This window comes from Calidris pugnax, unplaced genomic scaffold (assembly GCF_001431845.1).
Source record: "Calidris pugnax isolate Ruff unplaced genomic scaffold, ASM143184v1 scaffold27, whole genome shotgun sequence".
Lineage (NCBI taxonomy): Eukaryota > Metazoa > Chordata > Aves > Charadriiformes > Scolopacidae > Calidris > Calidris pugnax.
The window spans coordinates 15,207,310-15,224,377 of record NW_015090893.1 but is presented as its reverse complement, the minus strand read 5'-3'; the positions used below and the strand labels follow the sequence as shown (position 1 = coordinate 15,224,377).

At 39.3% G+C, this 17,068-nt stretch overlaps 1 protein-coding gene across 1 annotated transcript in view; it reads right to left on the bottom strand.

Moving 5' to 3' along the window:
• Window positions 1-649: 649 nt before the first annotated feature.
• TRPC7 (transient receptor potential cation channel, subfamily C, member 7) overlaps window positions 650-17,068 on the bottom strand; it is a 70,553-nt gene continuing 54,134 nt past the window's right edge. Inside the window, exons 7-11 of the mRNA XM_014947800.1 lie at window positions 12,864-13,059; window positions 10,112-10,333; window positions 7,075-7,155; window positions 2,436-2,511; window positions 650-1,807 (exon numbers count right to left, since the gene is read on the bottom strand). Of these exons, the coding sequence (XP_014803286.1) occupies window positions 1,665-1,807; window positions 2,436-2,511; window positions 7,075-7,155; window positions 10,112-10,333; window positions 12,864-13,059 (718 nt within the window). The 3' untranslated portion in view covers window positions 650-1,664. The remainder of the gene's footprint in view (window positions 1,808-2,435; window positions 2,512-7,074; window positions 7,156-10,111; window positions 10,334-12,863; window positions 13,060-17,068) is intronic.

The following is a 17,068-nucleotide window of genomic DNA, read 5'->3' as shown; positions in this document are numbered from 1 at the left end:
AAGATCAGGCAAATATTTCACTCAGTGTACAACAAAATATTATGAGGTAATTTTATTTTTTTTTCCCATTTTTAGGTAAAAATATTACAGTATACAAGTTAATCTTATTAAAGGTAAAAATACAGTATTTTGCTTCTTCTCTAAACAGATCTACGTACAGTACACCTTTTTTTTTCTTTTTTCTTTATAGTTTTTTTACAAATATAACTATTATTCTATTAGGCTATCTGTGTTCTCATCTGGCACTTAAGAACTGGTCACAGGTCACCTTCTGGTTCTGCTTGTTTTTCTCAGCTGATACCTAAATGTAATGTTCATCTTCTAGGTGTCTCCTGTAAACAAACAGTACAGTTCGGTGGTTCCCAAGTAGTAAGGTGTGCTTTAAGTAGTTGAAATCATAGAGCTAAATGTAAAAACTCAATCAATCCAAGCTTGCAGTCATGTTGCACTGACTCGTCACTTTCCAGTCACAAAAGTGCAATCCCAGTACTTGCATCACTGCAGCCTTTAAAACAGTTTTAATCCCTTCCTTGTCCTCCATAAGAGCCAAACACATAAGACTATAATTTCTACAATGATTTTTCCTTTATATCCTTTTTTTTGTTCTACAATGATTTTTCCTTTATATCCTTTTCTTTTTTTTGATCAGAATGTTCTCAGTGGAATTGTCGTGTTGATTGAAAGGTTTGTAACTACGGGGCTATCTTCTCCATGGTTTATCTCACCCTATGGCTTGCTGTTTGACCTCTGGAATCTGAAAGCTGAGCTCAGCTGCACCGCTGTCGCTGGATTAATGCTGTTCCTTGAACTGAACACATTAACACGATGTAGGTTATTTCTGGGTGGCACTGGGAAGTGAGTTTCACGTCATTATGAATATTTCAGTACGCTGTTGTTGAAGCTGGGATCATCTAAGGATAAAAGAGAGACTAGGTGTGTACAAAGAGACGATATCCATCAGTGGACTAGCTAATATAGCTGGAAAAGGTGACGAGGAGTTTTTGGCTGGGAATCCCTTGGCCAGGTTCTGGCAGAGGAGTGAAAGGATGTTTTACCCAACAATCTTCCTCTATTTTTTCCAATGCTGTCATCCAGTCAAAAAGGCAGACGACCTCTACCTGCTGCACTTTTCCTTGGACATTTCAGCAGATGATGTCTCATTTGCGTATTAACTCATTATCCACAGTGCTGTTCAAAGTTATCTTCACGGATGCCCGTGTAAACATAAAAGGACAGTACACACCCAAGGATAGAAATTTTAAAATTTTTTCAAAGAATATGCTTGGCATATTTTTTCTTCAGACTTCACCCAATTCTGATCAGTAGAGTCTCGGTATAAATGAGCACAGTTGCATTGTCTTCACTAGAGTCAGATGGGTGAAGATCTGGCTTTTTTGCCTTTAACTAGAGGTGCCTTCCCTACGGTGCATCTGTTTCTGATGTCAAATAACATATTTTTACCAGTAAGTCACTTTTGTATCATAAAAGATTTAACTGGTAACTCACCAAGCACAGGAGTAATGCAAAGTGCTCCTACCAATACTTGCTAGTCAGCAAAAGTTGAGTGCGCTGTACCCATCTTTTGCATGGTTTTTGCCCTTCTAAGATGCTGGTTGAGACTGAATAATGTTTAGAAAACCAGGTGCCTTTCTCTGTGTCCACCATCAAATGTCCTTATTTAAGTTCTTCCCAAATTTGTCGCTCAGCTGCTGTATTAGTCTTGCCAGCTCGCCAGTAGCTTGTGACTTTTCCTCTAAGAGTTCATAGCGGAGACTAGAAATATCTTGCTTAATCTCTTTAAGTTCTCCTAAAAGGAGGAAAATGTTCTCGTTAGTAATATTGAACTAAATAATTAATCTCGATGGTTTTAAGACCTGAGAAAGCATTGATTTTGGTGTCCTTGGTCATGAATGTGTGTGGATGTCCCTGCATTTATGCACTTAATATTTGACTTACAAACAATAACCTGTACTTGTAGGATATTTGCAGGAGGGTAGCAGTTAAGAGGTGTTAGAAGAAAGTTCTTTTGCATCTGCATATAAATCCTACATCACACTACAGCCATACAAATCCTTATCCAGGTCAAAGAAAGTCCGGGCATGGGCTTGGACAGTCAGAAATGACTTTACTTAAACCCCAAGACAAGCTTAGGTGTTGACAATATCACGGATATTGTACAGCAAGGAGAGGTAAAACTATAGGGTAGAGCAGCATTATGTAAAGACAGATCCTATGATATATGTGTTCTGCTAAAGAAAATTAAGGACCCAGAGTTTCAAGAGCATAAGGGTGGCTCAGAGTCACCACTGCTCACCTTAGCAGTGCTCATCTTCTCTCTACAGAAGATGTTATTTAAGCTCAACCCTCTTACTGGCCATATCAATAGCAATAACATTATTTGCTCTAATCTGTGTCTATTATAAAAATCCACTTGCCTTCATTGACCTCATCATTTTCTCGGTCAACCTGAGCCTTCAGCACATACCGCTTAATCAGACGCTTCATTATTTTCTGAAAAGAGAACAGAAACACTTATCTTAACAGGAGGTTATCTGCGTTGCCTTAATTCTAGACTCATTTTGAGCAATTCAAACACTTGATTTCACTACAGGTAAAACCTGGCTTCAGAGGATGCAAAGAGATTTTTTTATTGATTTCCCATTTATTTTATACTTTATATTATGAACCTTGTACAACAATAGTTGATTGACAGCGATTCCATAATGAGCCCACATACGAGTCACTTTGGGGTATTTTGTGAGACGTACATGAACATGGAGTATGTCCCATAGACAGAAAGAAAACACAGATGATCCAACAGCAAGCTAAGGAATGGGATCCAGAGCTTTCTTTAGCATGTTGCTGTTTAATGTATGAACGAAAAACACTTTACAGGAAGAAATAAGTGGTTAATTATTGATGTTAGCAAACTGACTCATGATGATGAACTAACTACCTGACCCAAGGTTAGCAAAAAGACTCCATTTGCTTTGCAATTAGGTTTTCAGGAGGGAAAATAAATTTAGTGAAAGACAGAGAGAAGAGTTTGAACAGAAGTGGAGAACTTGGCTTAAGTGAGAGAAGTTTCTAAGGGACATGCACAGGGGAAAAAATAGAGCCATGTAGGATTATAAAAAAGGAGATGATTGTTAGTCAGGAACAGCATACATGGAGACAGTAGACGATGGTTATGGATAAAAGCTTGCAATGTGATATTGTTCCAAAAATGCATGTTACATTTATCTAGAAGGAAAGTAACACTCTCAGTGTAACACTGGGTTACAGCTGAAGGCCTGCATCATTGCCAGTTCCTCACTACAGAGGAGGCACTCATCAATGGGGAAAAAAAATCTCTACTATGATAAAAATATAAAAAGGATTGCTCTATCAGAGGCAATGATTTAGGTGCATCTTCTGCAAACACGAGGAGAGCTCAGTGAGCGTCCAAGAGCAGATACATGAATGTCTTCCATTGACCAGATGGTCGCTGTTAAGGGAAAAGCCTCTCCCAGCATGGACTCACTTATTCACAGAGCAATCACATGTCTCTGCTTTAAACATCACTGAAAAATGCTGCACAGAGCGTGAATTATGAAGAGGTCAGTACAATTTCTCTTTTTCTTAGTAGCCAAATATGGACTATAGCAGTGCAAAAGGCATATGAAGATCAAAGAAGGATCCGGTCATTTGTATGTATTCCATGCAGTCATGGAATATGGGATGTCTAAGACTGTCCTTGTGTCAAAGAGGCATCTGGCTAAACAGGTGAGTCATTAAGGCAATAGAGATGAGGCACAGCGCACGTACGGTGTGTTGAAGATGGCCAAGGTAGTAGAATCCAGAGGGAGGTAGGGTTGTCACCTGAGAAAACATAAATGAAGTAATGTTTGGGGAAAGTAGGGAAATTCTGGATCCAAAAAAAATTTATTTTTTTCAGAATAGACGACTGAGGAAATTTAGACTAAAACAAGGAAGAAGCACACAATGAATGCTATTACCACCTGGAAATTTTTGATAACATAATATCTATCTACTCCAGTTCCCATAGAGCTTGTATTTTTGATGGACACTACTCAACTCTTATCTATATTAACCACTATGTGTGATAGAATTCACAAGCTTTAGGCTGCTGAGTCTATCAAAGACATGTTGTAGTCAGATTGGTGTATAGATACCAAATACTAAAAATGTGACTTTTTAACAAGAGTCTACTTAGCCACTTAAAAGATATTTCTGCCAATAGCTTTAGGAAATTACTTAATTTTTGCCTCATATCGCACTTTGGCTTCTAAGCCTTGCTTCTCCCCTTCTCCCCAGTGCTGCTCCTTTTAGCTACAATGAGTGAAAAAGCCTCTTGGCAAAATAATCATGGTTACTGCAGGGAAATGCTGAACAAAACTTACAGCCAGCCTCTTGGTAATGAATGCTAAACTTGAAACAGCTCAAATACTTCTGATTTCTATGAAGTGCTTTTCCCCCATTCTCTAAAAGTAAATTGAAATCCTCCAGATCTTAGAGATTGCTTGTACTGTGTAACACTCAACTCCTGTATTAAAATGCTCATAAGGGAATAGGTTTTAGGAACAGGTCAGGCATTTGTAAATTATAACTCCGCACCGAATTCAATCTTTTTTATGTATCTATTGGCACAACCTTCAAGCTCTACATTTGCCATCAGCTATCTGAACACCTGCTATACCTTCTACCACAGAGGAAAATGAGAAGAAAAGGACAGATTTGTGGCCAAGGCACTGAATTGGACTCAGGAGATTTGGGGTTCAGTTTCTGGTTCAACCATAGGCTCTTTGGGTCTCCTAAGTCCTGCTGGACCTCAGTTCCTTGTCTTTAATGGGGAGGTCCCAATGTCTTCCCACTTCACAATTTATAGTGTTTTATTCTGGACTTCACTTATATGAACTGTTGAAGATAACACTGTTACAGACCTTAATACTACTATTAAATTCACAGGTTTCTTTTTGGTGCTGTGTTTGTGGGCACTGCAGGTGTCATTTGGCATGAGTATGGGAGGTCCCAGGGAAGCACTAATGGGAGGAAATACTTTGCACCTTCATGTCCCTGGTGAAAATCAGGTGCAAGTCAGCAGTGATCAGAGGGGTCAACTGCTCACTAGGGCAATCAGATCTCAAACCTGGTGATCTCAAATGCACATGTTATCAATTAGGCAGTAGAAGAGCTTGATCAGAGGGGTCAACTGCTCACTAGGGCAATCAGATCTCAAACCTGGTGATCTCAAATGCTCAATTAGGCAGTAGAAGAGCCCAAGGATGAAGTGAGCAAAGGAATTTCCTCATTTCTCACCTCTTTCCTACTTTGTATCTCCAAACAGCAAAGAAAAATAGTTCTGAGCCTTTAAAAGTACAAACTATTCCTCCTAGTTTTTCCTGACAAATCCCTTCCTGAGTTTTGTATGTGAAGACACTGTTGATAGCATGACAGGCTCCAGTGCTGAAAGTGGGAAAGTTGTGTGAGTTTAGCACAGCCTTTTAGCAGCACTTCATCCTAAAGTCTCAGCTCAAGAGGGTTTGATAAAGCTATTTTGCCTAGTTTATTCCCAGATCATGGCAGCTGTGTGTTGACTTGTTCTTTCTGCTTTTCAAATTATTGCATGTTTAGGTTCTGCGTGTTTTTATTATGTCCCAAGAGCACTATCTGTATGTACATACACTTAGTGTATACATGTATGTACACTGACTGCAGATGTCACTTTATAAATAACACTAAAGCAAACAGTTCAGCAAGAAGCTACTGCTTTAAAGGTTTTCTCATGTGTAGAAGAAAGCTTGCTGGTCAGATTATCAAACTGTTTATTCTTCTTTGTATTTAGATAATCAAGATTATTACACTCTTCTTGTATTATTTGGGCAATTTCTTCCTGCAACAACTGAAGCTTTCTATCTAAGATCGTCTGAAGACAAACTTAGTAGGAACACTATTAAGGCAAAATAACATGTAGTTATCTTTTTCTATCTGTTCTTCACAGCTGCCTTTGGCTTTTTCAGCCTTGGAAATAAGGGTCTAATTTACCACAAACATTAGGTGGTCTCATTTAGAAAGAATAGCTACAGGAAGAGAACAAGTCCAGCAGAAGCTGACACATCTTTCTGTTACCTGTGGGTTTGAATGAAGGAGAAAATGTCAGAAATGCTGAAATGCCATTTTGAGTAGGACATGACTGTCTCTTCCCTTTGCTTTTGATGGTATCAAGACAACTAACTCCAGATGCCAGTGAATGTGTCCTGGCATTACTCCTCCTATCCTGGCAAAAAAGCCTGAACAACTTTTAAAACCAGTAGAAATGTATTACTGGTCTGCTATACAGCTGTAGGAGCCCACTGTGCTGGATGTACCAACATAAGAAAAATCACTTCTAGAATTCCCATTGCACATTTCATTCAACTCAACTATTACTTTCCTCAACCGTCTTTAACATTGGTTCCTTCAGACACATCACTTGCCATCGGATTCCTTTGCACTTTATGTTGAAAAATAAGGAAAAAATCCTGTGGGGCACAATTTTCTAATTGTGTTGCTCTACTACACATATTTGCACAAGAAATAATACATCTGCTGGCACAGACAGTTATGTTAGTTCCCATGATGGCTGGGACACTGTGGCAGCCACAGTGATTTTTGAACCATACCACATTGCAGGTTGAGCTTGGAAGGACAAGTCACTGCCAGAGGAAGCACATGCAGATGTTAATGCAAAGGCTGGAGAGATGTCGCCGTGTCGTGACAAATGAAATGCTGTCAATGCAAGACTGGAGGGTTAAAGCTTGAATGATATGTCTTGTATTAAATGACATACCCTTGAGTGGGATTAATTATCATGCCAAACGCTAACACCATGTGGATTTCCATGGGTGCTAGGCTGCATTTGTCCCAGTATATTGCAAAATTGAAGTGCCCCAGCCCAGCCCCATGCCCGTGCTAAGCAACAATCTGGCCCATCACCGGATGGCATCGTCTGGAAGAGGCCAACATGACCCTTGTGGGTAAGAGCTGTTCACTGACAGATCTCTCCCCTGGCTCTTGCTTTCATGCCATGATTACCTGATATCTTGTGGGCTTGTTATAAGCATTCTTCCCAGAAAAGTTTTCTGTATTTCGAGTGCTAGAGTGAAAACGAACTTTCTGAAATCATAAAAATCATGATACAATTAAATCAATGATAGCTTCTTACACCCAGACAGCCCCAAACTAAATAGCGCTTTATAAAACAGTAGGAAATGGTTCAGTGTATGAGTAGAATAAAACCCAGCACATCCAGGCTAAAACCAAACTTTTGAAAGACAGAAAAGGGTTGAAAAACACAAATTACTGGGAAAAATTGGATTCTAAATTATTGGTGATTAGTGATGATCAACTTAGAACACAATTTAAGAACGGAAGAAAAATAAATATTTACATTTAGAGAGAACAAATCAATGCTGTACGAGCACAAATTCTGAAACAGAATTGATTTTCACTAGTCCTTTTAAAAAAACAGTACCATTTGCTACTTTTTTAGCTCAACAAAAATATATAATTTTTTAAATAGAGCAGTATTTTTTTAATCAGAGGATGTTGCAGCTACTAGTTTTATATTCTAGAGGCTTCCAAGGTGACTTTTCTAGAGACTACACACAATATTTGTAATAGCTTTCTTTGACTTTGTTATCCACCTCTGAACTTTTTGGTCCAAATGCTATGGAAAAAAAAAAATCACTTATTCAAAGGTAATAATTCATATCATAGACCCAGAGAAGCCAATAAATATCATAGACTTCTGCACATATATGGAAGTGTATGTACAGGGATGGCCCTGATTCAGGGCTTTTCTTTCCTGACTGGATGAGAGATCCTGAGAAATGGGTGGTATTTTTTTTTTTCATTATTGTTAGTATTTAAAAATCAGGATGATGATAATGATCGGACTAAAAGTCTGAAGTAATCATGTAATTTTTTTTTCTTTTTTCTCATCAGGTGTGCCATGGTCTTACAGAAACTGTTTTAATGATGATCTGTGAACAAAATTAACAGGCAGGCAAGAAATGAGTCGTACTCTTAATTGCTTATGTTAATGTCATGGAAACTAAGAATTTTGCATGCATTCCATGAAAAAGGGAAAGCCAGACACTTTCACTCATGTGACTTGGGGAAGAAAGGTCTAAGAGAAAATTTTATTACTTTGATTTATGCTTTGAATCAGAAATTAAATTTCAAACAATGTGCGCTTTGTGTGGGTAGATTTAAATAACTTTTAAAAAATACTATTATTTTAAATCATTTCTTTTAAATCCTTCTTTTCAAGAGTCCACTGTTCTAGTGGGTCTTTCAGTAATAAATAAGAGTGTTAAATGAATTCATAAAATAGAATTCCCCCCAAAGTTTGTCTATCTTGGCAGTGTTGACCGTGTTGGGTCACTATTTGACAACACTATTTGACATCAAATAGTTGGATCAACTATCTGATAACATGGATTAGACCTCACGGATATACTTTTCCGTTCAATTTAGGCACTGGTAGAGACTGAATGAACATCAGACCTGACATTTTAAATTTATGGGAGCATGGTCTCCTCCAAGGCCATGGGCTTTGCCTGGAGCCTGGTGGCTCACCACGAGTTGTATTGCTCAGCCGTTTGCTCCTTCAAGGACAGCCAAGAGATCCAGACAAAGCCCAAAAGCAGGATGTACATTACAAAGGCAAACTATGCACAGCCTCCTCCAACCTTCCTTTCCTTCTCCTCGGTCTCTCATTACATCTCTTCCCTACTGCAAAGTTAAAACTGAGGGTAGGCTACCCACACCTTGGAGAATTTACCCAACTTCTTCCCTCTCCTGTTACGTGCCACGCAGCCAGGGCTTTAGTGTCTGAATAAATGGGTAGCATTCCTGAGAGCAGGTTGAGGGAAGAGCAACATGTCCTAGAAAGGCTGACCAGCCTTCCAAGGAGCCACACCTGCCTCTCACATGCACTGACTGTAAGAAATCAGAGACAACACATTTTGGAGCACTTTTCTTTGCTCCCAGGAATGGGTTCCCACTGTTGTTCTCTAGTTTCAAAACCAGGTTGAGCTAAGAAAATTTAATAAAGGCCAGGACACTTTTAAGCAAAGCTATCTTCTCGCATCTTTGAATCCCGTGAATTTAATGGCAGCAGCCAAGCAGCTGTGGCTGAGTTCCTGTGAATGCTTTGGACATTTTCTCCTCCAATGTAAAGCAAGTAAACTTGCCCTATGAGTGAGACTGTCTTTGTTATAAATACATATAGATAGATATATATAGAGAATGTTACATCCCAGTGACGCTTTGCACAGTGTTGCAGATAATAATTTCCATGAACAACATTATTTTCTGTAATTTCTCTGACATTTCCTCACAGAGGCACAAAGCTAATTCAGCTGGGAAGGGTCTGGAATCTAAGCCTCCTCCTTACATATCTCTTGCTTTGCCATGCAGACACTCACTAGCTCTAGAGGAAACCACGCTGCTGGTAGCCAGAATTTCCGAAGCAAATTTCTGTTTCAAATGACCAAAGGGGCTGTGGCTGAGGCAGGATCTACCCATTAGTGGCTACACATCACTAGGCAGATGTAAGTAGAGACTTTGTTAATTATAGCTTTAGTTATTTAGAAGGTGTTATTAATCCCTGCTTGGAAACTTGTTCCCAAACCTGGAAAGGCAGTAAATGTTGCAATGACAGTAAAATTAATTTGGAAATCACCTTAAGGAAGGTGGATGTTTTGAAGATGCATAAAGGCCTGCTGGGTAGATGAGGAGTCAGACAAGCTGGGAGCCTAATTGTGTCCCTGCTTCTGCCCTTCATTTTTGACCTTGTTATTTGGCCTTGGGAAACTCCCTTATAAACGTGGCTGCTTTTACAAAAGTTGCTTTTACCCTGGTATCCAGACAGTGACTAGTACAATAAGGCCACAAGTCTGGCAGGACCCTCTGGGTGCAGCATAATACAAATAACACACAATGACGAGGCTGAGTAAGAGGCTGTGCTGTCCCTGATCTGCCTGTGCACCATGCAACCCCCTCCAGAAGGTCCCCGGCATGAACCCTTTCTACAAAGAACATGAAAAACGAAAATACAACATACCCGTTGTTTGGAGTTCAGCATCCCCATTTCAAGATCATTTTCACAGTTTTTGGCCTTGGATTTGCAGAGTTTTATGAGGCACATTTTTATTCTCAGTATGAGATAATAAAATGATTTAGGGCTTGGCACTAGGTTAAAAGGAGCAGGTAAAGTCCTTCCTTCGTCAAAGTAGGACAGCCAGAGCTTGGCACGTGCAAACTTCCACTCCACATCTGCATCCTCCTTGGGAAGGGAAGAGAAAGAAAACAACAAATCAACACCCAGTGCATAATTATTAAACATGAAGGAATTTAACTACAACAACTACAAACATACACAGATCAATACATCTTAATTCTTTTACTATTCACCTCTTGCCACTAATGAAGGTGGAGAAAAAAAATCCATCACTCAGTGCCTGTGAATCTCTTTTATGAGCTATCAAGGTGGGCCAGGATCACTTCCAAGTACAAGGGCAAGGTTAGCACATGCTTTATGGATTTGTTTGGCATTTGTATAGGAGAACAGTCAGGGTCATGTATCAGGACCATTTATCAGGCAAAAGAAAGGATGAGATGCAGCTGCTCTACAGCTGTTTTCATTGTGGTTTATATTGAGGCCAGCGTCATTAATAGAAGTGTGGGGCTGCCAACACCCTGTACTCATGTACATCTGTGTTCTGCTGAAACTAGTAACCTCTGATTACCCTGTACCTCTGAAACCCAGTCAAAACCTGGCATAACACAACTGAGATTAATTCTGTCACAGTAACAACAAATTACTTCACCAACGAAGCAGCATTTGCTTCTGCTATTTGGTCTTATTGTTTGGGCTTGCACCTCACAGAAGCCTTAAGCTGAATTACAGTAGAAATCACTTGTGAACAGTTTAATGCTTTTCTGTTAAGCAGTTAAGAATCTCCTGATGAAAGTAGTTTTGGTTTCTGTCTGGCAAAAGTGTTTTTCCTTTCCATAAACACAACGTTGGCAGGAAGTACTAATATTTGAGGCATAAAGAGAAGAAAACCAGAGGTAGCTGAAGAGACATGTTCAGTGGAAAACATGAGAATATGGTCTTGTGACTCCAGCTAACAGTAAAGCATGTCCCCACTGACTGTGATGGAATTTAATTCCTAAGTAATTACTATCCCCTGTCCTTATTGACATTGCTGTCATCAGGTAAATGCATTGGCAAAAGGGACTTTCTCTGCAGTCAGCAGGAATGAGTCACCATCCCTGGAGGTATTTAAAAGACATGTAGATGTGGCACTTGGGGTCATGGTTTAGTGGTGGATTTGGCAGTGCTGGTTTAACAGTTAGACTCAATGATCTTAATGGTCTTTTCCAACCTAAACAATTCTATGATTCCATGATTCTATGACTCTGTCTTTAATCTCCCTGCTACTGACGACTGAAATGAATTAGTATGAGATTTATTAGTTTTTCTGAGTCCTCAAGTATGAGGATCTGGGCCAAATAGCTCACACTTATTTTGCTTGCTGATAGTTACAAGTAGTCTTTAACAAAGTTTTGAGTATGTCCACACAATCAAAAAGGATGATAAAGCATTTTTTCAGGAAAATGGTCATCACAAAATTTAGACTAGAAACTTAATACAGGCCACCTATTCAGGTATTCTTAGATATTTTTCTTTCAAGAATATCTCTACCTACTACAGTAAACGAGAAAATTCAGGAAGAGGCTGAGACCCCTTCAGAAGTAAGTCTTGTTTCAGTAGAAGAGGATTCAGGAAGACATTTGATCTTAAATGATTAGAAGCCTTTGGGGAAATGACTCTGCTTTCTGCATGAAGGAAAGCTTCTAGGGCAGAGAACATATGTAAGGTCCCTCTGACATTTAGACTTAGTTACAGCATGCACAAGATAGAGTTATATTTGCACTACAGTACATGGATGAATCAGACATTACAGTGAGAAAATATTTTCAGCTCTGGCCTTTTGCAGTGTCAGGTTCTGAGGGGAGATTAGAACAAATAATTAATACAAGCCCGACTACAGAAGCTTGACATTTAACAAATCAGAAGAAAGAGGTGACTCAGCGTTAACATTATCCAAATAATATTTTTTTCTGCCTTTATTTACATTAGCAGGGAGTTTTTTATGTCCAAAGCATTTAGCAAATCCAGTCTGCTAATAGCCATACTACTGAAAAAGGTTGGGTAAACCCTGCAAATGCCTTTCTGCAGAAGCCTATTCATATTCCTTGAGGGCTGTGTTCATATCCTTTAAAAGTTGCTTTTTATGAGTGTTCATGACGTTATGTTTTGAAGACCTAGACACTCCTCAAAAAAATCTGTCTCAAGGTTGTGTGACTGGTATTTGGAAAATATTAACATTTTTAAAATATATGCATGAGCTTCAGACCTACAAGGGCTGCATGTTTAAGCAAATAATGTATCTAAGGTAACACATGTGGATAAATTATCATAACCAACACAGGGAGTAAAAAATATCACTAACCACTTTCATTAAATACATGTAAAGGAAATTGGATTTACTCACAAATGGTCATTAAAAACAAGGAAGTTGAAGTTGTTCTGTAAATGATTCATTGTTAATTATTAATTTGATTGTAATTTGCGGACAGACACAGCCTTAACTCTTACACAGTGCAGTATCTGTGTTGCAACAGCACTCTAATCTTGCATATGCAATAATCTACAGCTTCCTTGTTTTTTGTTTTTTTTTTTTTAACATTTTCATTATCAGTGATAATTAAGTACATTGAGTTTGTAATCTAATTTCTTATCTTACCTCAATTTCCTGATAGGAGTTGTTGATCATGGCTATTAACATATTGAGCAGCACCACCACCATAGTCACGTTATATACTCCATAGAGTACATATCCAATATTCTCGATGAATTTATGATCATACTTCAGCACCACGGATATCACTTCAGATAAGCCAAATATTGACCAGAATAAGGTTTTAAAACTTTCTTCAACCCTAAAAATAAAGCAAACAATCACTTTATAGAGTTGACACCAAGTTAGCCAGGTCAAATGCTAATAATACAAGAGGCAATCCACCAATATAAATAAGATGCCTTGGCACAGTCATTGTAATCCATTATCCATCACCCAGGGATGTGCCAAATCATACTTCCTGTTTTGATAAAGAAATATGATTTCTGATTAATACTATGAGTTACATTATCCCCTTATTTGCTCCATCTGTTCTTCTCAGGTATATTATTTGTCTCTTGGATTTTGTGTCTCTATTAAGGATGACTTCTCCATGGGCAACTTGCACTTTGAAACTTTCTGTGTAGGGCATTTTACTTCCACTCACTCGCCCTTTTCTCATCCAAAGAAGACAGGCAGAGATTAGCTGGGAAAAGGAAGGAGGAATCTAGTTTGGCCTCCTTATATGCAGTTTCCGGGGCAGAAGCATTACTTTTAACTCAGGGGAAGTGGCTGAAAAACCCTCATTTGTGGCATTAATATAAAGACCATTGAGTACAACTGTAGCCAGACCGTAGTCCAATTTTCTTCCCATCCTGCTTTGAGACCGCAAACAAGACAGATATCCAAGCATCTGTAGAAAAAGTTTGAAATTAAGGAGTGGTAGAAGATGTTGCAGAGAGGCATTTTGATTTGATTATTATCCTTGCTTGAAAGTAGAAAGGAACCAGAGGAAAATAAAAAGGTTGAAGGACAGAAGAAGAGGAGACTAAGCCAATGAGGAGTCAAAGCCATAACAGGCAGAAGGGGAGCAGCCACAGCTGAAAAGGAAGGAAGGAGGAGGAGGAGGAATGCTGGTACATTTTGGAAGCAGTTTGCTCCATTTTTAATTTAGAAGCAATTTGGCCTTCACTGAAACATCCTTAGCACGTTAACAGTTAATTACGTCCTCTCTCCCCCTGCCAGGAGGAAAGAGCCTTCTAAGAAAACACTGCCATTGACAAATTATTTTGATGAAATGTTTTTTACTAGGGTGGCAGCCTAATCCTGCTAAATCTGTTTATAAAAACAGATTATAGACACAAACTACAACATATCCTAAGGGAACGATAAGCTTTACATCAAATCCAGTACCAATTACACCAGGCATAAAAGCAAGATAAATTAATTTAAAGCCTTTGAAAGGCTAGTTCAGAGCATTGGGTGAGCTCCTGGCTGCCAAAGCGAACTGGTATTTTGCTCCCATCATAACTTATGATATTCCATATTCCATTTAGAAGTAGTAGTAAGACTGAAGTAAATATTTAGGTATCACTCAGCTAATGTAACTGCTTTGACTTGTGGAGAGTAGCCTTGAGTGGTGTTTTAAATAGATGTTGCACAACTTCATTTGAAATGTGGCTTTTGTTGCACAACTTCATTTGAAATGTGGCTTTGTCTTCAGTCTCCACGATACTCAGAGTCACTGACACCACGTTCTCTCTCCCTTGCTGCTTTGCATGAGGCTGGGACACCACGCAAAGACACACTTGTGGGATGAGCTGTCACTGCGCTGCAGACACGTGCCATCACTGTTCCACTTGCCGGACATTTTCTCCTCTGCAACACTCTGCTCTTGTCTCCTGCCCTCATCTGCAGCAAAGGGTAGCTGGCATTAATGTGTCACATACCCTTCACTTTTACGGTAGCAATCCAGCCAGTGCTTGTTCTAGAAATGATGTACTTTCCAGTTAAAGAACACATATAACACCAAAAATCTCTGGCTTTCAAACCCACCGCCTAGGTCGCTTATCAAACTAATAAAAAATATAACCCGCAGCCTTGATCCCAGCTGCACCCTGCTATTAACCTTCCTTTTTTAATTTGGAAAGGTTCCCTTAGTTTTTCCACCCTACTGGCAGATTTTAATACAACTTGTCAACTCTGCTCCTTTTCCAGAACTTAAGCATTAACCTTTGTTCTGGAGTGGTGCCAGATTCTCCTTCAAAAGTTAATTAACAACTGCGACCCTTACTCTGCTCCAAATGTCCATAGTCCTTATTCCCAGTGTCAGGTAAGGGACCAGTGCCCATGGCAGTGGGTCTGGGAAGGTGATGTGAGGTGGACCTGACCTGTGACACCCCGAAACACTGCTTAGCAATGCCCCCAGGCAAATGTAGGTCTCCCTCTTGTACAGGAAAAATTTCTAAGGAGATCTTGTACTAGTCCATCCCTACCATCCAAAGAAAGGTTGGCCAGCTCTTTCCTTCTCCCTTTTAGGTTACTCCCTTTAGATACTGCCAAATTGCATGAGATTTGGCACAGGTCACAGGGAACATCAGTTGGGTTTTTTTTTTGTGAGAACATCTCACTAAAACACGAGACGAGGATGTTTGGAGCCAAGTTCTCAAAGATTCCAAGATGCTGATGTATCTCATCGTTGCCAGCTAAGCAATTTACCCCCTTCCTGCAAGGTCAGCAGGTGTTCTATCCTTCTCAAAGGCAGACAAATGAAGGAATGAAGGAAGTCAGGAGTCCTGCCTGGACTGACAGCTCCTGGCAGCAGGAGGATCGGGCAGTGACAGATTGACTGATGGTCCTTGTGGAGATGGGTACATTGCAATCTCTCTCTGTACTGTGATAGAGCCAACTGTTGCAGTGGGGAGAAAGCAGAGGGGTTTTTTTTGTTTGTTTCAATACACATAGTCCTGTAAAAGTTAAACAAAGATTTTGCATCAAGGAAGAAAACAGACCATAGGCAATCATCTAGTTTCAGATTTTCCTCACTTTGCTAAACAGCAATGTGTTGTTCATCAAAAAGGATCATGGCAAGGCTATGATTTCATGTCAGTCTTGTGTCCTCTTTAAGAAAGCTTAAGGCATCCTTTCAGACTGAATTATTTCATTAAATTGATCGGTTGAGGTTTGACACTGCCAAAAAAGCAATGCAGTCAAAATAATCTACAAAAATATCACATTTTGACAAAGCAAAATGAGAAGAAAGAAAGCCTTCAAGCCTCGAAGTAGCATTGGCACTGAACAGTGAGTCATATTTCCCTTTGGGGAGAGGGAGACAGAAAACCTCCTGTTGTAGCCTTCAGCCTGATTTGTGATGCGGAAAGCAAGATGAACGCAATCAGTTTTGCCTCCATTTCGATTTTGTTTGCATAGCATGTTCTTAATTACAGACTGTTTCAAGAGCTGTGTTCTGTACACACATACAATAAACAGATAAACATAGCCAGGGTCGGCTGCAACTGCCGTGGAAATGGTCTACTTTTCAGCATCAAGAACTTCAAAAATATTTTGGAAGTATACCACAGTTAGCTAAATAATCTATGTATTTAGCTGTGTGAAGTAAAGACCACTGCATTTTTATTTCCTTTGCATCCAGAATATGAAAATGGAAGAAATGACAGAAACTTTGCATAACAACTCTGTTCAGAGGCCACTAGAATGCTACGTGCTTGCTCTGTTAGATGGCAACACAAACAAAATGGAACACAACTTCGAAAGTGCAATAGGAAGGGAAGGTGGAAGCTAAGTTATACCAAACATTCATCGATTGTCATCATTAGAACTAAGCAAGCAATTCCCTCTGGGTGTTATCTGGACAAATGTACACCCTTTCTTTTGCCTACGTACTGTCCTGGGAAGCTGTGGTTTTCTTAAATGTGTAATTTAAAGTTATTTCAGTGAGTAGCTGTTTGCTAAAGTTTCTCACTGAGGCTATCCAGTGAGCTGTCAATTCAATGCCCTTTGAAACTGGCCACAGTCAATTAGCACACAAATCCAATGGATCTTTTTCTGTCATGACTAGCCAAGTAATCTCTGAGAATCAGGTCCCATAGTCACATATCTGAGTAAAAAAAAAACCTGTTTCCTGTAAAATTTCACCCATCCTCATTAGAATTCACAAACATGACTACTAGGAAATGCATTCAGTGACATCTCTGAAGTCAGAGAATGCTTATGAGGACACAAAAGTAAGCATTATTCTTCTTTGCCTCAGTGAATTCTCAGTGAATGAACAGCTGAGTTCCTTATTCAGCTCTAGTACTGAAATTTTCCTT